At 38.9% G+C, this 20,521-nt stretch overlaps 1 protein-coding gene across 3 annotated transcripts in view; it reads right to left on the bottom strand.

Moving 5' to 3' along the window:
• Positions 1 to 20,521, bottom strand: part of LOC122846013 (neuronal PAS domain-containing protein 3) — a 270,382-nt gene that overhangs the window by 151,595 nt on the left and 98,266 nt on the right. For all 3 annotated transcript variants that reach the window (XM_044142661.1, XM_044142662.1, XM_044142663.1), the window contains one exon: positions 5,483 to 5,727. In XM_044142661.1, coding sequence (XP_043998596.1) covers positions 5,483 to 5,727 — 245 coding nt within the window. The remainder of the gene's footprint in view (positions 1 to 5,482; positions 5,728 to 20,521) is intronic.

The following is a 20,521-nucleotide window of genomic DNA, read 5'->3' as shown; positions in this document are numbered from 1 at the left end:
AACCCAATCACACACACTGTTGGACAAACAGACTGCATGCATATGTGGAAGCGTAAAGCCAGCCATAAAACCCCACACAAACAGACTAATCAAAATTCAGACACTTTAACTGGTGAGTGGTCAGTACTATAAACACACAAACACCATTATGTGCACCCATGCTAGCATACGCACACACACGATCTCAGAATCAAGATGCTTCAAAGGTCACGGTTGTTTGTGTAGAGTCCTGTAGCAGATGTGGAGATCCTTTGACAGGATGTCAAAACCTCCAACGCTAAACTGGAGAAGAGCAACTGATGGGTCAATTACTGCAAAGGTCAATCGGAGAGGAGAAAGCCGAAGAGGTGGAGGATAGGAAGGAGTGGAAGAGGATGAGTATGAAGAGAAAAAAAGAGGAGAAAGTAACAACCTACGCTGTAAGACTGGAAAACTCAATGGGAAAATAAAGTGTGAAAATAAAGTTGGGAATTAGTCTGGTTAGCGCAGTTAGCAATTCACAAAGCAAATTCTATGCATAAACCTTAGAAACACTGCCAGTAATTTAAAATCCAACATATTTAGAAGCAAGTTTTAAAAAGAATATTTCATTCAGACTTCTGTCTTTCTTCTGAAAGTCTTGTTCTGTCTTGCTGGCTAAATGGACCAATGCATGTCCAGACATGTTGAAGAACATAAAATGCATTTCTTACAATTCTCCATGTTTCATTAGGAACCAGATTTACATTAAAATCCAACTTCTTCCTCAATCAGCAGCAGTCAACGCAAACAAATGTTGTCAGCTCAACTTTGTCAGATTTGGTATGGTACATTCATTGAACGTAAAAAAAAATGTATTTAAAAAATCAGATTTGAATTTCTGACCAGCCTAAAGAATGGTCAGATTGATTATTTTCTATTTTGAGTTGCATCTCTGTCAGTATTCATTGAGGAATCTCCAGTCGATTCCACGTTCATCCTGACCATGAAGACGGCAGCACACCGATAGGAATCAAAGACACACACAGTACACACAGACAACCATCTAGTTTTCACTCAGATATTATACTAAAACACATTTGTTTAGATGGTATGGGATAGTGAAAAAAATCTAATATATTTTAAAATTAATTTATGCTTGACTTTCTCCCTGGAACTTGGTGAGTCGGTTAAATGGATCAGTCACCTGAATGCCTTTGTAAGCTGCAGCTGTGCGCTAGAAACAACCACATGGAATAACCCTAAATATCCATCCTCCATCCTACAGCCAGGTGCTGCGGCTTTGGAGTGTGTTTAGGACTAAACAGGGGACAACTGTGACCTGACGTAAAGACAGACACACATTCCTCACATTTGCTGGACTTGATGTTTAAATTTTCCGATCTGGATCAAGCTGTTAGTTCTGTGAATGGAGTGGAAACTTAGACAGCACAAGCAAACCAGAGGCAAAAGTTTACACAAATAGTGCAACTTCATGAACTAGACCATCTGTCCAAATTGTGTCAATCTACATGTAGCAGACACACACACGGACACGCAAGCACGTCCCCCCCTCCCCACCCCACACACACACACACGTGTAGTATTTGCCTATCTGTTGTGTTCATTAAAATGCATGTGCTTCTTCAAAGCACTGACGACAATGCTGCCATCTGGTACTAGAGAAGGAGTGTGTGTATGATCATATATGGGACGAACACGTGTGGAAATACCTCTACACAAATGTAATACACACATCACAAACACGGACACTAATCTCATCACCCATGGACTGAAATCATGTTCTAGTACATATTCCACCTTTAAGTTCCCACACTCTACACCAGAAACTTCAGACGCTGAGCTTTCATTCACAGGTCATCCCTACAAGCCCAAAAGCCCTTTTTAAAGCAAATACCCCACTTCTACTCTAAGTGTGTTGCACAAAGGACCAATTTCAAAGGCAAATTCCACTTAGATTCACAAGAGCTGTGTATACTCTGGTACTCCAGGCAGAAATTCATCAAAGCTTAATGTTCTCTTCACAGAAAATCACTTAGTGCAGAGGCTGGCTGTCTATGTGAATGTGTGTTTCTACAATGTTTCATTGTTGTGTGATAGCTGCTTAAAGCGCCAAGCAGTCACAGCAGCACCACATGCAGTAAACCCTTCACGTCTTCCTGTATGTTCAGCCTCATAAGAATGAGGTTTATTTAAAGAGAAACAGGCCGTAATGAAAATGAACAAACTGGCACACACAAACTGGGTAAAATGTAAGCTTAATTTTTTCCATCTGAAATCAAGTTACTTTGATTTTTCTACAAAAATACATGCTACATGAAAAATTGGGTGTTTAGGTGTGTGCGTGAACATGTGTGTGTACATAAAGGACAACTTTCACAGTATTTATCAACAGGCTGGTCATTTGTGCAAAGTGTGAACTTTTTCCTGGTTCTCACTGTTTTTGCTGTTCTACTGCACTCTACTAGTTAGGTGTGGAGGTATGGTGTGAATGAGATTAAGGAATAGACTAGGGAAGGTTAGGCTTCGGGATAATGTCTGTTAGGCATGAATGCAGTTACTAAAAATGAATGGAAGTCCATGCAAACTCCTTGATTGTACAGAAGCACACGGATGGTGTGTGTGGGGGCATGCGCGTGTGTGTGCGTGTGCTTTTGCTATGAAGATTAATAACTCTTCATTTATAATTCCAATATAACACACACACACACACATCTACATTTTTTTGTGAGGAAATTATCCAAGTTTTGCTAAAAAGGGATTCACTCTGATTGAAAGATGGCTGTTTGGAATATTCTTCCTACAATATTCTTGGCATGTGTTGAAAACGCCAAAGGCATTACTGGTGCCTCACCATCCACCACCTTCACTGCATGGTGGTTTCAGGCAGATTCCTGATCACATAAGAAGTCAATCTGGAAAAAAAATCTGTCATTTTTTCCTCCTCCCAGAAATCTCGGTTTGGTGTGATTTCTGGGCAGGCTGTCCTCACTGCAATGCAGACCGAATGAGACGGACCTCTTTGAATTTTATTTATTAACCTCTGCTTATGCAATTGAAATAATGTTTACATTCTAAAATAAAATAAAAAAATCAACAGCAGTATTATACTCACAATTTGGACAACTGTGTCTCTGTCTCAGAAATGCAGATGGCAATGTGCTCCAATAAAAGTGGTATGAAAAAGTCTTACAGGGGTAAATATTACCAAAAAAAGATCCAAAACATATGAATGGACCATATTTAGTATATTTTAAAAAATCCCAATTAAATTTCCCAATTTGTCAGTTTTCCTGTGTGACTGAATAAAAAAGAATGCTTTTATTGTCACTATTCATATGCACAGTGAGATCCAAATCTCCAATTTCAGGACACAAATTGTATTCTTTCTATTTCTTCTGACTACAGGTGCACAGATAAATCGGCCAGACAATTTATTTCCCCAAAATTCCTTAATTTTGGGAGATTGGTGGTCAGCTGATACTTACATGTGAAGCTGATCTTATTCACTGATCTTAGCTAAATAAGCAAAAGTCTAAAAATCTGCCATAGTCCTGTTTTAAAATCCCTCTACTGGCTCCCTGTAGCTCAAAGAATAGACTTTAAAATACTGTTGTTAGTTTATAAATCACTGAATGGTTTAGCACCACAATACATTAAAGATCTGCTGCTGTTGTATCAACCTTCCAGAACTCTCAGGTCTTCTGGTTCTGGTTCTGCTCTGCATCCCCAGAACCAGAACAAAACGAGGAGAAGCAGCATTCAGCATCTATGCACCAAAAAATCTGGAACAAACTTCCAGAAAACTGTAAAACAGCTGAAACACTGACTTCTTTTAAATCTCAACTAAAAACCCACTTGTTTAGAGTTGTATTTGAAACGTAATCAGTTACAAATTTAATGACAGAACCTGACTTAATGTTGTGTTTTGATTGTTGATTCTATGTTGCATTGTGTTTTTGTGTTTGATTTGCACTTTGAAATGCCTTGATGCTGGAAGGTGCATTACAAATAAAATTTGATTGATTTTTGATTGATTGCAGTGAGAGGTTTTTTGCATGACTGACCAGCCCATCAGGTGACATCTGCATATTTACAGTTAACAACAGTCACCCCACTGTTGCCAACTCAACAGTGACTTACTTACTTTAGCAATATTTCAGGCAAAAAAAAAAAATGGTATTGGCCAAAATGGAAATCAGCAGGTCAGGCTTTTTAAAGATCAGTAATCTGTGATTACTGATTGGCCAGAAAACTGCAATCAGTGCAGCACCCTTAAGTCTGACAAATTTATTCTCTGCTGACTCCCCAAAAGCATCCACACCAAAAAACCCAGGATGACTACTTCCTTGTAGGAGTCTTACTTGGGATTTAATTTATTTCTGACAAATAAAAGGCAAAATATCCATATATATATAGATAGATATAGATATAGATTTACCTATATCTATATATCTATATCTATGTCTATATATCTATATCTATATATCTATGGGATGCTCCGATCAGGTTTTTTGCTGCCGATACTGATACTGATCTCCCATGAGGCCGATCACCGATCTTTGCTGATCACTTGAATTGGTTGTTGATTTTTCAAGTTAGGTATAAATGCTGCTGAGTGAACTAGCAAAATTAAAAAATTATCTGGTCATAAATTCACCTAATTATCGTAAACATGCAACATACATGCAGGCACAATACAGCAGCTAATCAGTCAAAAGGACAACTGAAAAACCTGCAACCAGTTAAACAATATTTAACAGTAAGATTCTCTGTACCCTAAATTATACATGAGTCAAATAAATCTCACAACACTTGTATCAAATAATGTTTAGTAAAAGAGGGAAACATTCATTCAAAGTCAAACGCAGGTTGCATCAAAATTAATAATCCTGAGTCACTAAATCCAAACTTTCTGAGAACATGGCTAGCTGACTGTTCCTGGTTCTGATTGGCTGGTTCTGACATAGCTCAGTAATTCTGCAAAACACAGGGAGGAGGCAGAGAAGATCGAGAGCAGAACCAGTGTCTTACACCGTTAGCTCGAAGACTTGAATTCTTTTTCTGGTTATTTGTTTAGCTTTCTGATCGTGATGCTAATCTGGGTGAGTGTTGATAGCTGTGCGCTGCTTTACTTAGACTCGTTGTGTTGATGAATTTTGACGTACTTCACCTCTGAGGTAATTTTCCGCCGCAACACGCAAACTTCCCCCATTCACTTTCAGCGCGTTAAAGTTACACACGACAGGATTTGTTGCCGTGCACTTGTGCAGTGTGAAGGAAAGAGGAGATCAGCTGCACACGCAGGCTGCAAAGTGAGATAAATGTGATCGGTTTTGGTGATCGGCAACAAGAGACCATGATCGGCCATCGCCAATCGTACACTTTTTTTATGGAAATCGGCCGATAATGATCGGTAGCCGATTGATCGGCACACCTCTAATATATATATAAAAACTCAAAAGGACAGATTACCGGACATTACTAACAGTGTGAACCCTACCTTTCACTGAGGTGTTGGGCGGGGGTCCCTCAATTCGCAGGTTCCATGGCGGATCCCCTTGGTTGGCAAAGTCCCTCATCTTCAGGTAGCTGATTGTGAGGCGGATGATGGAGGCCTTGTCCAGCTGGCTGGTGATGGCACCAGGCAATGGCAGCATCTTGGCTAATTCATAGAATTCAAAGTTCTCTTTCCCTCGCCGTGACCTTGCAGCGTCCCTTGATTTCTCCTTCCGGAGAGCCTGCAGCCTGGACACACAGCAACCACAGAGCACTGTAAGGAATCTAATTATGAAGATGACATGCCAAATGTGATTTAGTAAAAAATATCTACAACACAGAAAAAAAATATCAGATTAGCGCATTAAGTTCTTTATCCAATAATGTGTCTCTGATGTAATTTTAATGCAGATTTTAGTTATTCTGTTGCATTTGGGTAAATGACAGAATAAAATAAAACCTAAACATGGCTAAAAGCTAACTTTTCACAGCAGTCCTTTCTTCCACGTTGGTTAAACTTTGACTCCTTCAGATAAAACTTAAAAATTTGCTGAATATAACAAAGCTACAACACAAAGTAATGACATTCAGGCTTTACGGTTTTCCTGATTTTCTTATTCATAAAATTTTATTAATACCGTTCAACTCTGTTACTTTACATCAAAGAATAACTCTGTTTACTTTCTCTCTCACCCTTGAACAACAACTGTGACAAACACTTTTTCCTGCGGCCACTCATCATCATAGGACGCCATTATGAATTAACCTGGCAATAAATCAGCTGCTAAAAACCTCTGTGGGCTTCCTGTTGGCCACACACACGTACACACTCACATACACACACACAGGAAGACAGGTGATTAATTTTTACTGGAGAAAAAGAAACAGGGGGATGGAACGAGGGGATGAGATGGAGAGATAGCACACACACTTGTTGGGGGACTTGTTTAGGGCTAGAGATGAAAAATGGCTGTCATCTGGCCAAGAATATCATTTTCATATTGTTTCCCATTCACATATCAGGGAGCATAAACAATAAATGGAGAAAAGGAAATGTGCTGCTTTTTTTAACTAACTTCTCTTGTCAGATTATAAGTTGCAAGATTTTCCTTATTAATTTGTTAAGGCACTTTACAGCATCAACATCCTATTCTATGGATAAAGAATTAAAAGTACATTTAAGAATTAGCAACCTTTAAACAGGTATTAAATACACTTTCATTAAAACCACATTTCTGTTTTAAATGTTTTATACTGTTCTGTTTTATGCTCAATTAATTATACAGCAAATAGAAACAAATTCAATGATTTCCATTTGCTGATTTTTTTTTCTCTTTCTACCAATTAAACTACCTACAATGTCACAATTTGCGGTTGTTGTTGGTGAGGATGGAGGCTTGGTGAACTAAGGTTGTGGTGAGATTAGATGGTTTTAATGAAATCCTAAAGAGTACAAGGTTCAGGCAGCACAGGTGAGCAAAAGCAATAGTTCTGATACTGGTAGTAACTCAACAGGACTGACAAAGTCATCTGACATACAACTTACAACTTAAGGTTTAAATACACAGGGAAGGTAATCAGGGGAAACTAGGGTGAGCTGGTGCAATCAAGGGGAAGACGAGACAACACAGGAAGTAATTAACACAAAAACACATGAAAAAGATGCCTACACACATATACAATAAATTTCTAAGTAAATAGAAAGCTGACAATCTAGGAAATTTTTAAATGCAGAATAATTAAATAGAGATTGTCCGCTGCCATGAAATGTGATGAAAGCCAACAGTGAAATGAGCATGCACTCAGAATGCTTACTGCAGCATGTGCAGTAAGCACTAAACAAGCAAAGTCATAAAAAACAAAGAACAGCTCTCACTAACTTAGACCTCAGAGGCTAAAGAGCAATTCAAAAGAATTGGATCATTCATAAGCACCACATCACTGGTATTCTCAGATCACTGGGTAGAATTCACAGTATCCCATTGTCAAGACTGGGCATGTTATTTTGCCAGACTGTCAATCATTTTTCTTAAGACAGAAAAAAGTACAAGTATTGCTATGCTGCCTATAAAATAAAATAAAATGTATCTTATTTTAAATAATTTGGTTGGCATCCTGCAGTAGATCATTACTTCATCCTCAGTAAGTGATGTAGAACTGAATGCAACTGATCCATGTTTGGACTGCTTGGATGTAGCTGAGCTTTCTGAGTTATCAAAAATATTAGCTTCATCTAAACCTTTAACTTGAATGTTGGACCTCGTCCCAACCAAACGATTTAAAGTGTCCCCTGTGATTATTGCCCCCATTTTAAAAAAGACTACTGTATCATCAATACATGGACATGTACCACAAGCTTTTAAGGTAGCTGTAATTAAACCTTTACTTAAGAAACCTTCTCTCGATTTAATTACAGATCTATATCTAATCGTCCTTTCCTATCTAAAATAAAAAAATATATTTTCCAATCAAGTGTGTGAGCATTTAAATAGTAATGACCTGTCTTAGGAGCTTTAGTTACTAATGTTCTCTTGACTTCAGAGATGGACTTGTGTCTGTTTTGGTTTGACTAGGTCTCAGTGCTGCTGTTGACACAGTCAACCTCAACATTCTCTTAGAACAAAACAGTCCAGGCTACAAGACATTAGCATCGTTTTGGTGGCTGGATGAGGTACAGTGCATGTCAGGAACCAAGGAAAGTAACTCTGCTTCCCATAAGACCATGCCACTTTCACATTTACTGACAAAAATGATAAAAACAAGTTCTGTAAGGTTCAAGTCAAAGTACTTGCTCCCTGGAATATTACGTAAAAATCATGGCCATTACCAAAAAAGATGAGACAATGGTACAACATTGTAGAGGTTTCTGGCTTTGTATTATTGTAGGTGTCATGGTGTGTGAGTTTTAGGATGGAGCAAAATGCAGACATGAGCTGGGAACATGGATTATGTTGAAAGTTTAAATAATAAAAAAAAAAAATCTAAAGCTACAAAACACCACAGGGAGCCAGATCAGAACAAAAACCAAACATCCAAGGAATAAGCTGGCAGGGGACAGAGGTAACGCACAAAAGGAACAACCAGCCAGGAGTATGAGCAGGAGTATTTAAATACTGAGAGGGTGAATGCTGGCACAAAGACCTGGGCTAATGAGTTATTGGGCTGCAGGTGTGAGGGGAGAGAGCAGAAGGCTGGCTGAGGAGAGAGAGAGAGAGAGAGAGAGAGAGAGAGAGAGAGAGAGAGAGAGAATGGCACAGGGGGCGAGGGAGAGTACACAAGAGACTAGGACATGAATCTAACACTAAAAATTACTAGGCCTAAGAACCAATTAAACCAATTAAATTAGGGAAACAATGAATAACTAGAGACAATAAATAAACATAACTAGAAACATTAAGCAGGACTGAACTAAAGTAAAACAGAAACAAGACTGATCTAATCAAAGAAAGGGACTAAAGGACACAGAACAATCAAACCTAAAAAAAACTATTCAAAACAACTCAGGGCATAAAAGTAGGTTTGGAAGTCGGTGCAAAACTCAACCGCCATAAATTGTGTGTATTTGAGTTCAAGATTCACAGACAACATATCAGCTGTATCAGAAATAACATAATGAGCAAATTATTAGTAATGTTTATGGTTTTCCTTTAATCATCCACCCAGGATCCAAAACTGAACATTGCAGAGTGTTCAGAAAGCTGCATGTGTTCCTTACCTCTCTCTCTATATTCTGTTTTAGAAGATATGGATTATCCTTTCCGCTGTAGTCTCTGTGTCACTTCCACTTTCCCACACTGTCAAAATCACTTAGTTCCTAATTTCAACCTCTCTACTCATCCAGCAACCTATCTGAGAGGATCCTCCCAGGAAGTCAGTCCCTACAGTCGCCTTCCTTTAGATTCATTCTTATTCAGTCACTGCCTCTCAAACCTTCTGCTGCACAGCAACAAGTTCATCCTCTCTGTGCTCAGATCTCCAAAGCTGCATCCCTCCAATAGCATCTATACCACAGATAAAGTGAAGACATCATTGTCTGAGACCTAATGCTGCAATTTTGCTTTGAACCAGAACACGTTTACTTTGATAATTTTATCCACTTGGCAAAAACTATGGAATACCTGCTCTTAGCGAATGTTCAATTTGTTGATTCACTTTGTATCAAAAGAATAAATAACAACAAATAAATAAATAAGATCCCAGATTATTTTATTTCATCTAAGTACTTGGCATGCAATACTTCTATATCTGTAACAGTTATCATGATGGATGTCGTAAGCTAAAGTTTATGACACCCATCTGTCCAACTCACTGACGGGACGGACAGATTCTCCACCTGACTGTCCCCCCTCTCTGTTTTCACATAATGGTATGATCCCATATCCTCATAGGTGATTGGCCACAAGGCTGCCATGCTAATCCAAACAAAGTTCTGTCCTGACCAGGCAAGTGACTGTGAGAGCTTAGCAGAGAAAGTTAAGAAGAAAGCAGAGAGTCGGCTCTTCTGATTCACTACAAAGCGCTGGCTCTTAGAGCCATCACCACAGCAACAACCCACACCTGAAGGAAGTTAAAGGAAAAGAGCATCATCAGAAGGGGCAGAGCAGAGGCAATTTCATCTGAGCTGCAGTTAGACGCATGTAACCAGGGTAACGGCAGAAGGAGCTCCTCACTGTGAACTTCTAGCTGGATACAGATATAAAAATATAAACTTAAATAAGTAATCTATGTTGTCATTTGGTGCTGTCCTAATTAATAACTACATCTCAAAAGGCTAATTTATAAATAACTGAACACATTAGTTAATAATTCATAAAATTACCAAACCCTATTTTTTCCTTTATCCATTTCTGCTACTAGACTATTGTGGTACAACAGAATAAAAATAACATATATTGGTAACACTGTAAAACATGGTAGGAAGAACAACATGGGTCAAATTTAGCTGATCTAACTAAAAGCTTCTAAAGGGAAAAAATCTGTTGAAAGCTGTTTTTCCCTAACTGGCATGTTGAGGGCTATACAGGTGTGGAAAAGTATGGAAACATCTTCAATCATATTTCAGGTGTGAATAAAAATGAAATTCTGTACATTTCAGACTTCCAGCACCGGTCATCTGCAGAAATACTGAGATGACTCTGCAGTTGTCGGGTTTATAAGAGATGGACAAGAGGCTGAGTACAGAGAGCTGGTGGAGCGATTTGTGGCATGATGACAGAACTATCATCTTATCCTAACTGTGAACAAAACAAAGGAGATGATTGGAGGTTTCAAGGAAACAAGGTGAAGTCAAACACCTGTTCAACATTCTGGATGGGAGACTCAACAGTGAAGCTGTTTAAAAGAAAGGACAGAGAAGTCTTTACTTCTACTGACTATATTAAATATGGAGATTATGCTGTAAAGAATAAAATCAAGAACATGATGGACAACCTGAAGCTCTTTATGAGACTGTTTTTCAACAATAAAACATCTTCAGTCAGAGGCCTCTTTGGGTTAGCTGTAATACAGGCATCTACATGTGCATGTTCCTTCAGAAGGTTCTTCTCTCAAAGTGTTTGTGTGGTGATTGGATCCAAGTGAAGATCAGCAGAGGCAAGTTAAGGGTGATATTTTAATGAAATAATAATTAAAGTCTTACAAAAAAACAGGACAACACTGGGTGCAAAAGCAGAAACAAGCAGCGAAGAAGTAACGAGATATAACGAGAGAAAGATTTTTGATACGGGGAGAGTGAATGTTGGATCAATGGAGTGGGGCTGAATAACTAACAGGTTGCAGGTGTGAAGGGAGAGAATAGAAGGCAGGCGGGGGAGAGAAAGTGAAAGAGTATGGTTAAAGAGAGAGGAGGAGGAAACAGACAAGGAAATTGTGAAATTAAATCTGTGACAAAATCTAACTAAAAGGAGGGTATAACTAAATATAACCTAACTAAAAATAACTAAGAATCGACTGAAATAAAGACACAAGACTGATCTAACCAGAGGAATAACTAAGGTAATCACAGAACAACACATGAACAAAACTACAAGCCTAGAAAAACCCAAAATACCGAAGATCCTGAAGCCTGCGATGACGGGTGTTGGGAAAGCGATGTGCAGGCAGCCAGATGGAATTTATTTGTTCACAAAATTGGAAAGCATTACACTGAGGCACAACAAATATGTCTTCATGTCTGTCTGCTGTGTGTAGGATTGTGAATATGTGTGTGAGTCCATACACAAGGAGGTGTATTTGACCTTGACTCAAAGCGACATATTTATCATGTAGTGGTGGAGTAAGTAAATGCAACTGTGGCTGTGATCTGTGTTTGTGCCTGTGTGTATGTCACCGTTTGGGTTTTATAAACATGAAATCAAGCCTTGTCGTAAAGTTCAGCCAGGCGACTTGATGGTGTTTTAAAGAACCTGTTGTGGCAGGTGGGGTGTGTGTATGTGTGTTTTTGTGTATTAAGTCATAAAGTTCAGTGAGGTGGGTCCGCGCTTTATAAAGAGCTTGTCAGCCGAAATAAAAGATGCATGTTCCTGTAAGTGTGTGTGTGTCTGTATGTGTGTGTGTTAGTCTTTTAGTTGCATTTAGGTAGGATCAGTGTAGGGTTTAACTACCAGGTCAACCAGAGGTCACACTGGTTATTCGTCGTGTGACAGCAGACTGTTACTAGGCGGATTCAGTTCTGAACCTTAATGATGATAAGTTTGTAAGAAGATCACACATCTTAAAAATGGTTTGAAATGGCAGCTGGATAAACTGTCATTGACGTCTAGTAAGTGTGTCATTTTACAGGTACAGCTTGCTATTTTTAGAGTTTAACCAGTTAATCGGCCCCAATCTTCACTCAAATTGTCAACATCTGTCCGGAGCTGTGTAACGACTACTGGCCTGTCGCCCCGACGACTGGGTTCAGATGTGTTCAGATGTTGAAGAACGGGTCAGGTCCAGAATGTTCATTTTGGTCACAAACATGCACATACACACACACACACACGCACACACACAAAAATGTCATAATACAACTTTGTATCTTTCACCACAACAGTTCTTTCCTATAGCTCTACTTTTGAACTCAAATCAGTTTCTATGGTGACATGTGCTTGCCATACACACACAACTCCTAGGTGTGCACATGGAATGCTCACAGACATGGCACTAGAGAAAATAAGATATATATTTTTAACCAGCTTAAAAAACCACAAAAAGATGTCAAGAGATCTGTAAATCTGCTGCAGCTGTAGATATTAAAGCACCTGAAGTTCCTAAAATGTTCTCTGCCTCAAGACAAAAGGGGAGTAGAACCAAAATGGTATTTTCACAGATACAGATCACTACGTGCTCATTCAGAAGAAGGGATTGTGGCAAAGTAAGTTTTTTCTTAAAGAAACTGGAGTATTCAGTTGGTTCTGTAATGTTTCTGGAATAAAATAAACAAGAAGAGTAAAGTATTCACACACACACACCCACGCCCACACACACATATATATATAAAACCAAAGTGGATTGAATTCTGGGTCAGTAATGTTGCTGTGGCAAGGAGGAAAAACTCTTCACCATTTCCTGTGTTGGCTTGTGACATTTTGTGGATGTCAGTAGCTTGTGAAGCAGTTAATGTTTTAGTGAAAATTAGGCTGTAGGACGAATGTCCATATGGGATGAGATGCTCCCTGACCCTGGCTGTGGCCGAGCTGGAAACTCCATTGAGCCCAAGTTCGCCATCTGCTGAGAAGTGAGTACCACGCCGGAGGAGAAGACAAAATCAGCACTGACCTTCCCAGAGCAACAGAACAACAGCTGATTAAAGTTTCACTATTTTGGAAAATAGTGCACCTTAAAAAACAAATTACAGAGTCCTACAGGTCAAAAATGTGTTTCACAGATAATATAATTTCAGATGGTCTGGTAACAGCCTGTGCTATATCTTGATTATTGATTTTTTTTTGGGGGGGAGGCGGGGTTTCGGCTTTTCAGTTTTAAATGTATTTTTATATTTTTTATACATAATCTTTTAACAAATCATTTTTTGTAACAGTAACAGGTATGAGGTATGATTTCCTATGGTTAGGTTAGGTTGGGTTATGAAGGTTTGTAGGGATGCTATTGGCCTAGTGATCCTGATGGTGATGCCTGGTTTTATTCAAGCATGACATCTGGCATTTACATTTTGTCTTTCTGGGTTTGAGTGCCCTTCAGGAGCCTTTAGGTAAACTCCAGACAGGCTGCCATAAGCCTTTTTAAGGAGTGTCTTTCACCTGGCTACTCTACTATAAAGGCCTGACTGACGTATTGACGCAGATATGGTTGTCCTTCTGGAAGGTTCTCCCCTCTCCACGGAGGAATGGTGGAGCTCTGGCAGAGTGACAATGAGGTTCATGGTACCTCCCTGACTTATATTTGTGTGCAGAGTTTTGAGGAAAGATTAATTTAATATAACAGGAATAAGGAATAAGGCTGTAACATGTAACAGAATGTGGTTTCCCCTGGATTGGCAGACCGGGGTCGTGGTCTCCCTTTTCAAAAGCGGGCTGTAGAGTGTGTTCCAAGTATAGGGGGATAAAACTCCCAAGGCTCCCTGGTAAATTCCATTCAAGGGTTCTGGAGAGGAGAGTCTGTCACAGTTTATTCTCGGATTCAGGAAGAGCAGTGTGATCTTCGTCCTGCTTGTAGAACTCTGGACCAGCTTCCATAGGAGCAGTTCACAGCCGAGTGTGAAGTGACTGGGTTGAAGATCAAAGCCTCCAAATCCAAGACCATGGTCTTGAGATGAAAAAAGGTATAGTGCCTTCTCTGGGTCAGGGACCAGATTCTACTCCAAGTGGAGGAGTTTCAAGTATCTCAGGGTCTTATTCACAAATGAGGGAAAAATGGAGACAGAGATTGACAGGCGGATTGGTGCGTCATCTGGAGTGATGGGGTCTAGTCTATCACGACATGGATAGACTAGTCTATCAACTACATTCCTCCCATCATTTATAGTCCTGGGCTTTGACTGAAATAACAAGATCCCTGATACAAGTGGCAGAAGTGAGTTTCTTCCACAGGGTGTCAAGGCTCACTCTTAGAAGTAGGGTGAGAAGCTTGCCCATCCAGGAGGGACCAAGAGTAGAGTAGCCAGTTGAGATCCCGTTGAGGCATCTGGTTAGGATGCCTTCTGGACGCTTCCCTGGTGAGGTGTTCAGGACACATCCTGCCCAGACACCCAGGACATCCTCGAGTGACTATGTCTCTCTGATGCTCTGGGAACACCCTGAGATTCCCCTGGAGGAGCTGGACCATTAGCTGGACAGAGGGAAGTCTGGGCCTCTGCTAGACTGCTGCATCTGCCTCTGATAGAAAGACAGATGGACAGGCTGACAGACTAATTGATTTACAGTTGAATTTGTGTCTTGTTTCTTCACAAATGGCAAATAGTATTATTTGAAAAAGGAAGGAAGGACAGACATTTAAAGAGTCGCAAAGAGAAAATGAAACAAAAAATTGACTTCTTTCTAACCTCAGTTTGCTTGTTCTCCTGCGATGCACTTTTTCTTCCCCTTGTTTTCTTCTTTTAAGCCACATCTTTCAATACAACCAATCAGATGACCCACAGCCAAGGTTCCACCCTGTCAACTCCAGCCAGAACACACACACACACACTTACACACACACAAACTGAGACAAAAGGCCCTTCAGAAGGAGGGTAATTGCTTCCATAGCGATGGGAAAGGAAGGCAGAGAACAAGTGTCACTTTGCATTAAGGCCCGCCTGCTGACATTGCCATGGTGATGACACCACTATTCACTATATGTGTGTGATCACTGATCAGGGGAGTGCCAAAAGCAATCTACGTACAGAGAAGTATGAAACGACAGCGAAGAAGGAGAGAAAAGAAGAAGGGCAAATAGCTACTGATAAAAAGGACCAAAAAAAATAAAGAAATCCCAACGGGACAAAAATGAAGTAAGGTTGTGAGGCTCCGACTAAGAGGGTAACAGAACTGAGCTGCATCTTGTATTGATTATAAATGTGCAATAATTTGACTTAGATTGAAGTCAGATTGTGAAAGGGAGGATTTGACTGAAAGATGTTCACAGATTGAGGGCTGTTAATCACTTCTACCAATCTGTCCAAAGTTAATAGTAGCCTCAATATAACTACACTGATGTGAACACTATTTATTACTTTCAGTATGACTTGGGGTAATTTTGGAACAATATCAACTTTTCTTACTTCTGGTGTCTCAGACATTTGCTGTTCAGCTCGTCTCATTAATGGCAAAGGAACTTTGCTCTTTTCAGAATAAAAGCATCACCTGTTCTGTTCATCTAGAAATACAAATCTCTCTTCTGTCCCCTACATATTCACCCACGTGCTCCATTTTTGTAAATTACCTAATATGGAACTTGTTTATTGTTTGACTTAACGGCAATTGCAAGTCTGATTTTCTCAATCTTGTAAATCCTTAATAATATCGAAATGAAGACAAGAAAATCCTTCAAACCCCTTTCAGCCTAGAGTAAAGGAAACAAGGGACATTTTTAACACTGAAACAAACAAGTGCTTTCTACTCAAAACAAAGGCAAAATAAGAGCACTTCATGCATTCTTCATTCATCTTTTTTGCTAGCACTTATTCTAGTTTGAACCATGTTTTAACATCAGTGGATGCCATTACAGAGACAGGACTTAGCCAGAAACACCTGTCACTCTTTTCTTCACCTACAAACCAACTGACAGTCACAATTCTTTATAGAACTGATGATGATGATAAAGGACTGTTCCATTATTCCCCAGTAGCTACTTCACATGTCCACTTTAGTTCACAATGAATTTAATATGAATGTAAATAACTTTTTATATTTGTAAGCTTATTTTTCACATCAACAGAACAAATGCAGTGGGGGTTTAATATATTTCTAATGACGAATTATAAACTGAATGGTAACTTAATGTCTTTTAAAGTGCTTTTCCAGTGGAAACATTTTTTTTACGTTTATAATGAACATTTTTGTTTTTCTTTTTTTTGGTAAGATTTATAACTTTACTTCAATTCAAAATCCATGTCAAAATCCAGCTAAGTTAATGAAGGCCCTATTTAGTCAAATAAATCTAGGGAATTTAAATATATTTTTTTAATATCCTGACCATTTAAGTACTTATATGATAATTCACAGACTTTTTACAACATCCATTTTTGCTTCCAGACATTTTGTCATTTAATTTCATAGCAACAGTTATCTCCAACTTTAAGGCACACATCCATTATTGTTCCACACAGCACAATTAACCAAAGCTCCTCTGACTAATGAGATAATAAATATTATGGGGATAATAATGTGAACTTTATGGATATAAGCTCAGAGTATTAATTACAAAGTATGAATATTAATATGAACTAATGGCTTTAGGGTACTGTGCTTTGTGACATACTTTTACATGTCAAACCACCAACAGAAACAAAACAAATACAAATAATGAAGCAAATTAATAAATCCGAAGCCAAAAGGGATGTTTTGAAATCAATCACTGGCTGCTGGCTTTTCATATTTCAATAAGGCAACTGAAAGAAAAGACTGCAAATGATTTATTTTCTATATTTTTTTTTTCCATGAAGACATTAGGATTTTTAAAGTTAAGTTACCCCTCACAAATAATTTAGAATCAGAATCTCTTTTATTGTCATTGTGCAAGAAAGAAAGCATGTCTCAGGTCAATAATATTTTAAAATAAAAAATGATAAATGAAGAGATCTTCCAACCCGGTAGAGGGATGTGACCATGTATTGATGGATAAAAAGGTTTTCAACCAAACATAATACAATCACTTAAAGCATTTTCAACACATCAACCATCAACACTCAGATATTTTCTGGTGGGCATCTTGCTGTCCAGAATCTCACCCAAAGACCTTTTGGCATGTGGAGAGAAGCTAGAATCGAACCTACCACTGACTACATACAGGAGTTACTGGTTATTCTACTGAAAACCAGTATAAATAATCAGTTTTCAGGCAGATGAATTCAGACTTTAACTTTAATCTCTTAATATTGCACTGAGTTAATAACAGCACAAAGTCCAAGAAGGTTCCCAAAGCAAGCACAGAGTGGTTTTCAGAATATATATCCTTTATCTTTGGGCAGTTGCCCAAAAGTCCCAGTCTTAGTATTGGCTGACCAAAGAACAGAGTTCCATTCAAAGTGCTAGCAGAGTTTATCACAGTTATGTCATTTTTTGTCAATTTTAGTTATGTAATTTACAATCCATCCTTACCTTCTCATTAGTCTGGAGTCAGTTTGAGGCAACAGCATGAGGCCCACAGCCTCTTTCACACCTCTGGGTCTCACTAGGGAGGTTTTCTGGGCAGAACCCATCACCTCATCTGTCTCTTCACCATGACAGACTAGTACAGCGCTCAAATCACAGCAAAATGCTGCAGCAGTTCGCCTATTGATCTACTGCCCTGTATTTCCCTCATTCCTGAATAAAACCCAAACATACATAAACTGCTCCACTTGGGACAGAACCCTTTTCCTGACCCAGAGAAGGCACTTCACCTTTTTCTGGCTCAAGACTTCAGAGGTGCTGATTCTCATTCTGGATGTTTTGCACTCTGCTGCGAACTGCTGGAGATCTCTGTCTGACAAAACTAAAAGAGCCTCATCATCTGCATAAAGTAGAGACCCAATCCTAAGGCCACCTAACAAATCCCCTCATCAATTTGGCAACACCAAAAATTCTCTCCAGTTATGAACAGGTCATCTCCAGGTCCATAAAATGTGAAAACTGGTTGGGTGAACCCCATGCGCCCTCCAGGAACCCGCTGAGGGTCCAGAGCTGGTCCAGGATGAAAACCACACTTCTGAATCTGAGGTTCAACTATCCAATGGACCATTCTCTTCAGAATTACTGATTTAGAATTATTACAATTATTTCCAAATTATGCCTACCCTACATTTTAATAATAATTTAATGTATTTTCAGTTCATCTTTTATTCTGATCATCCTCCAGTTTGTCCTGTTTTAGTTTTATTTTGTATCTCATTGTCCTTCTCTTCTGTAGCTCATGTTTTTTGTTTTTTTTCTTGCAGATTCTTTCCTCTCATCAGCTCGGACTTTTCTTCCTCTCCTTCACTCGATCCATATGTCCTCCTGTTCCTCTTCTCCACTCCTCCTCCACCTCCCCGGGTTCAGCGGTGTGGAACAGTTCAGTATTAGCTCTGAAATTAGCAGCAATCCCCCGTTAAAGAGTTGGCAGGAGCAGACAAACACACACACACACACGCACGCACACACACTCAGACACACCCACACCCACTCTCACAGTGGGAAGTGTTAATGGTGTAAAAGCTGCTGCCACCTTGGAGACATGAAATTACTTCAGATCGTCTTTTGCTTCATGTCTTTATCAGTCCTCCTCCTTTTCTTTTTCTTAACACAGTCGTTTTTTCTTTATTTTCTTCTTTTTCTCTGTCCTTTCTCTGCAACCACTTCTGATTTCTATCATTTCTTCCCTCCCTCACCCTTTCTTCTCGTCTTGTCCTCCTTTAACCTTCAACAAGACAACTCTCTCTGTCTCCTCCTCTGGCCTGCAGCCAGCAGACAGTGAATGAGTCTCTCTTCCCTGGCAACCTACATCAACTCCCCTTGTACTGTTCCTTTGGTCTCATCATTTCTTTCTATATGCGTCTTTTTATCTGTTTTAATACATGATCTTATTTGTTACTAATTACACTAAGCACATTTTATGACCGTTTCTTCTGAGGTGATGGTTAATTATAACAAATTTTGCATAAATTAAATAACTTTTCTAGATTATAGTTGACAAACAGTAGGATGTTCTCCAAACACCAAATTTAAGCTTCAGTAAACTGTAAGGCTTGTTATAGACTCTCATTCTGTGCTGTGTGGTTTATTTCTCATGTACCAGGGATCATTCATCAGTCTGAACACTTTGAAACAGTTATAGTCATGATGCCTTATGTTAAAGAGGGAAACACTCTTGAAATGAATGTTTAACAAGAGAATATCTTCAAAACTACAAGGGATGAGCAGTTTGGTTCAAAGCCAACAAGATTAACAGTGTGGTGTTGTGAGCCACATCGCAGAGCTTAGTCCAGCAGATGAACTGTGAGTGACATCAGTGTTGTTTTTGAGGGAAAACCAAAAACCACAGAGGAACTGTGGAAAGTGATCTGTCATTCTGGTAACAGTTGCCTAAAGTTAACCAACTACGTGGAACTGAGCTGCAAAGACATTCTCACAAATAGTGAATACATTGGGTTACAAAAAATATTTTTGGGAGTTGTCTATCTTTTTTTCAACTGAATTAGGACTATTTTGCAACACTGAATCTAGGAATTACATCCATTTTTCTGAGTCAGGTCAGAAAAATTCTAACTTGATTTAGCAAAATTTGATCTGACTAAATTAATTACATTTTTGTGACATTATCAGTTCATTCCCATTCATATTTATCCTCCAAAAAAGGCCTTAGGAGAAAAAAAACAATTCTAACAGAATGTGTTAATTAAATGTTACATACTGGGATTTCTGTAAATTGCATAAAACACTGATAAGGGTAAGTACATGTAAATTGAACATTGCATCTTCATTGTGCAAAATTCTCCATCTCTTTTCTGTCCTGGTGGAATCTCTCCCCCTGCTCATCACTCATGGATCCCAGATTCTCCAGATGTGAGAACAAGTCATGCATTTTGATGCTCATGCTGCATCCATATTTCAGAAAGTTGACCTGATTGAGCAAAACCAATGTGATTTTTGGATTCAGCACATCAACATGACCCTAACACAGTTGAAAAACTCCTGACAATCTTATGGCTGGTCACCAGTGTTATGGTATTAAAAAATATTTGTTCAGTTATTCACAGGAAAGACAAACTGTCAGTCATCTGGTTTAGTTATCTGATTTATCCAGTAAATGTTTAACTTTTAGAAATAAATTGCAGGCAGTTGTGTTTCTGAACAGCTTAAGATTCTTTTTCAACACTTTTTCTAGATTGAGAACAAATTTGTTAAACGGTTTTGATCTGGAACGGTTTTTCTGATGCTTTTATGTG

This window comes from Gambusia affinis, linkage group LG16, assembly GCF_019740435.1.
Source record: "Gambusia affinis linkage group LG16, SWU_Gaff_1.0, whole genome shotgun sequence".
Taxonomy (NCBI): domain Eukaryota; kingdom Metazoa; phylum Chordata; class Actinopteri; order Cyprinodontiformes; family Poeciliidae; genus Gambusia; species Gambusia affinis.
Note: the sequence above shows the minus strand (reverse complement) of the source record. Positions and strands in the feature narration are given on the sequence as shown.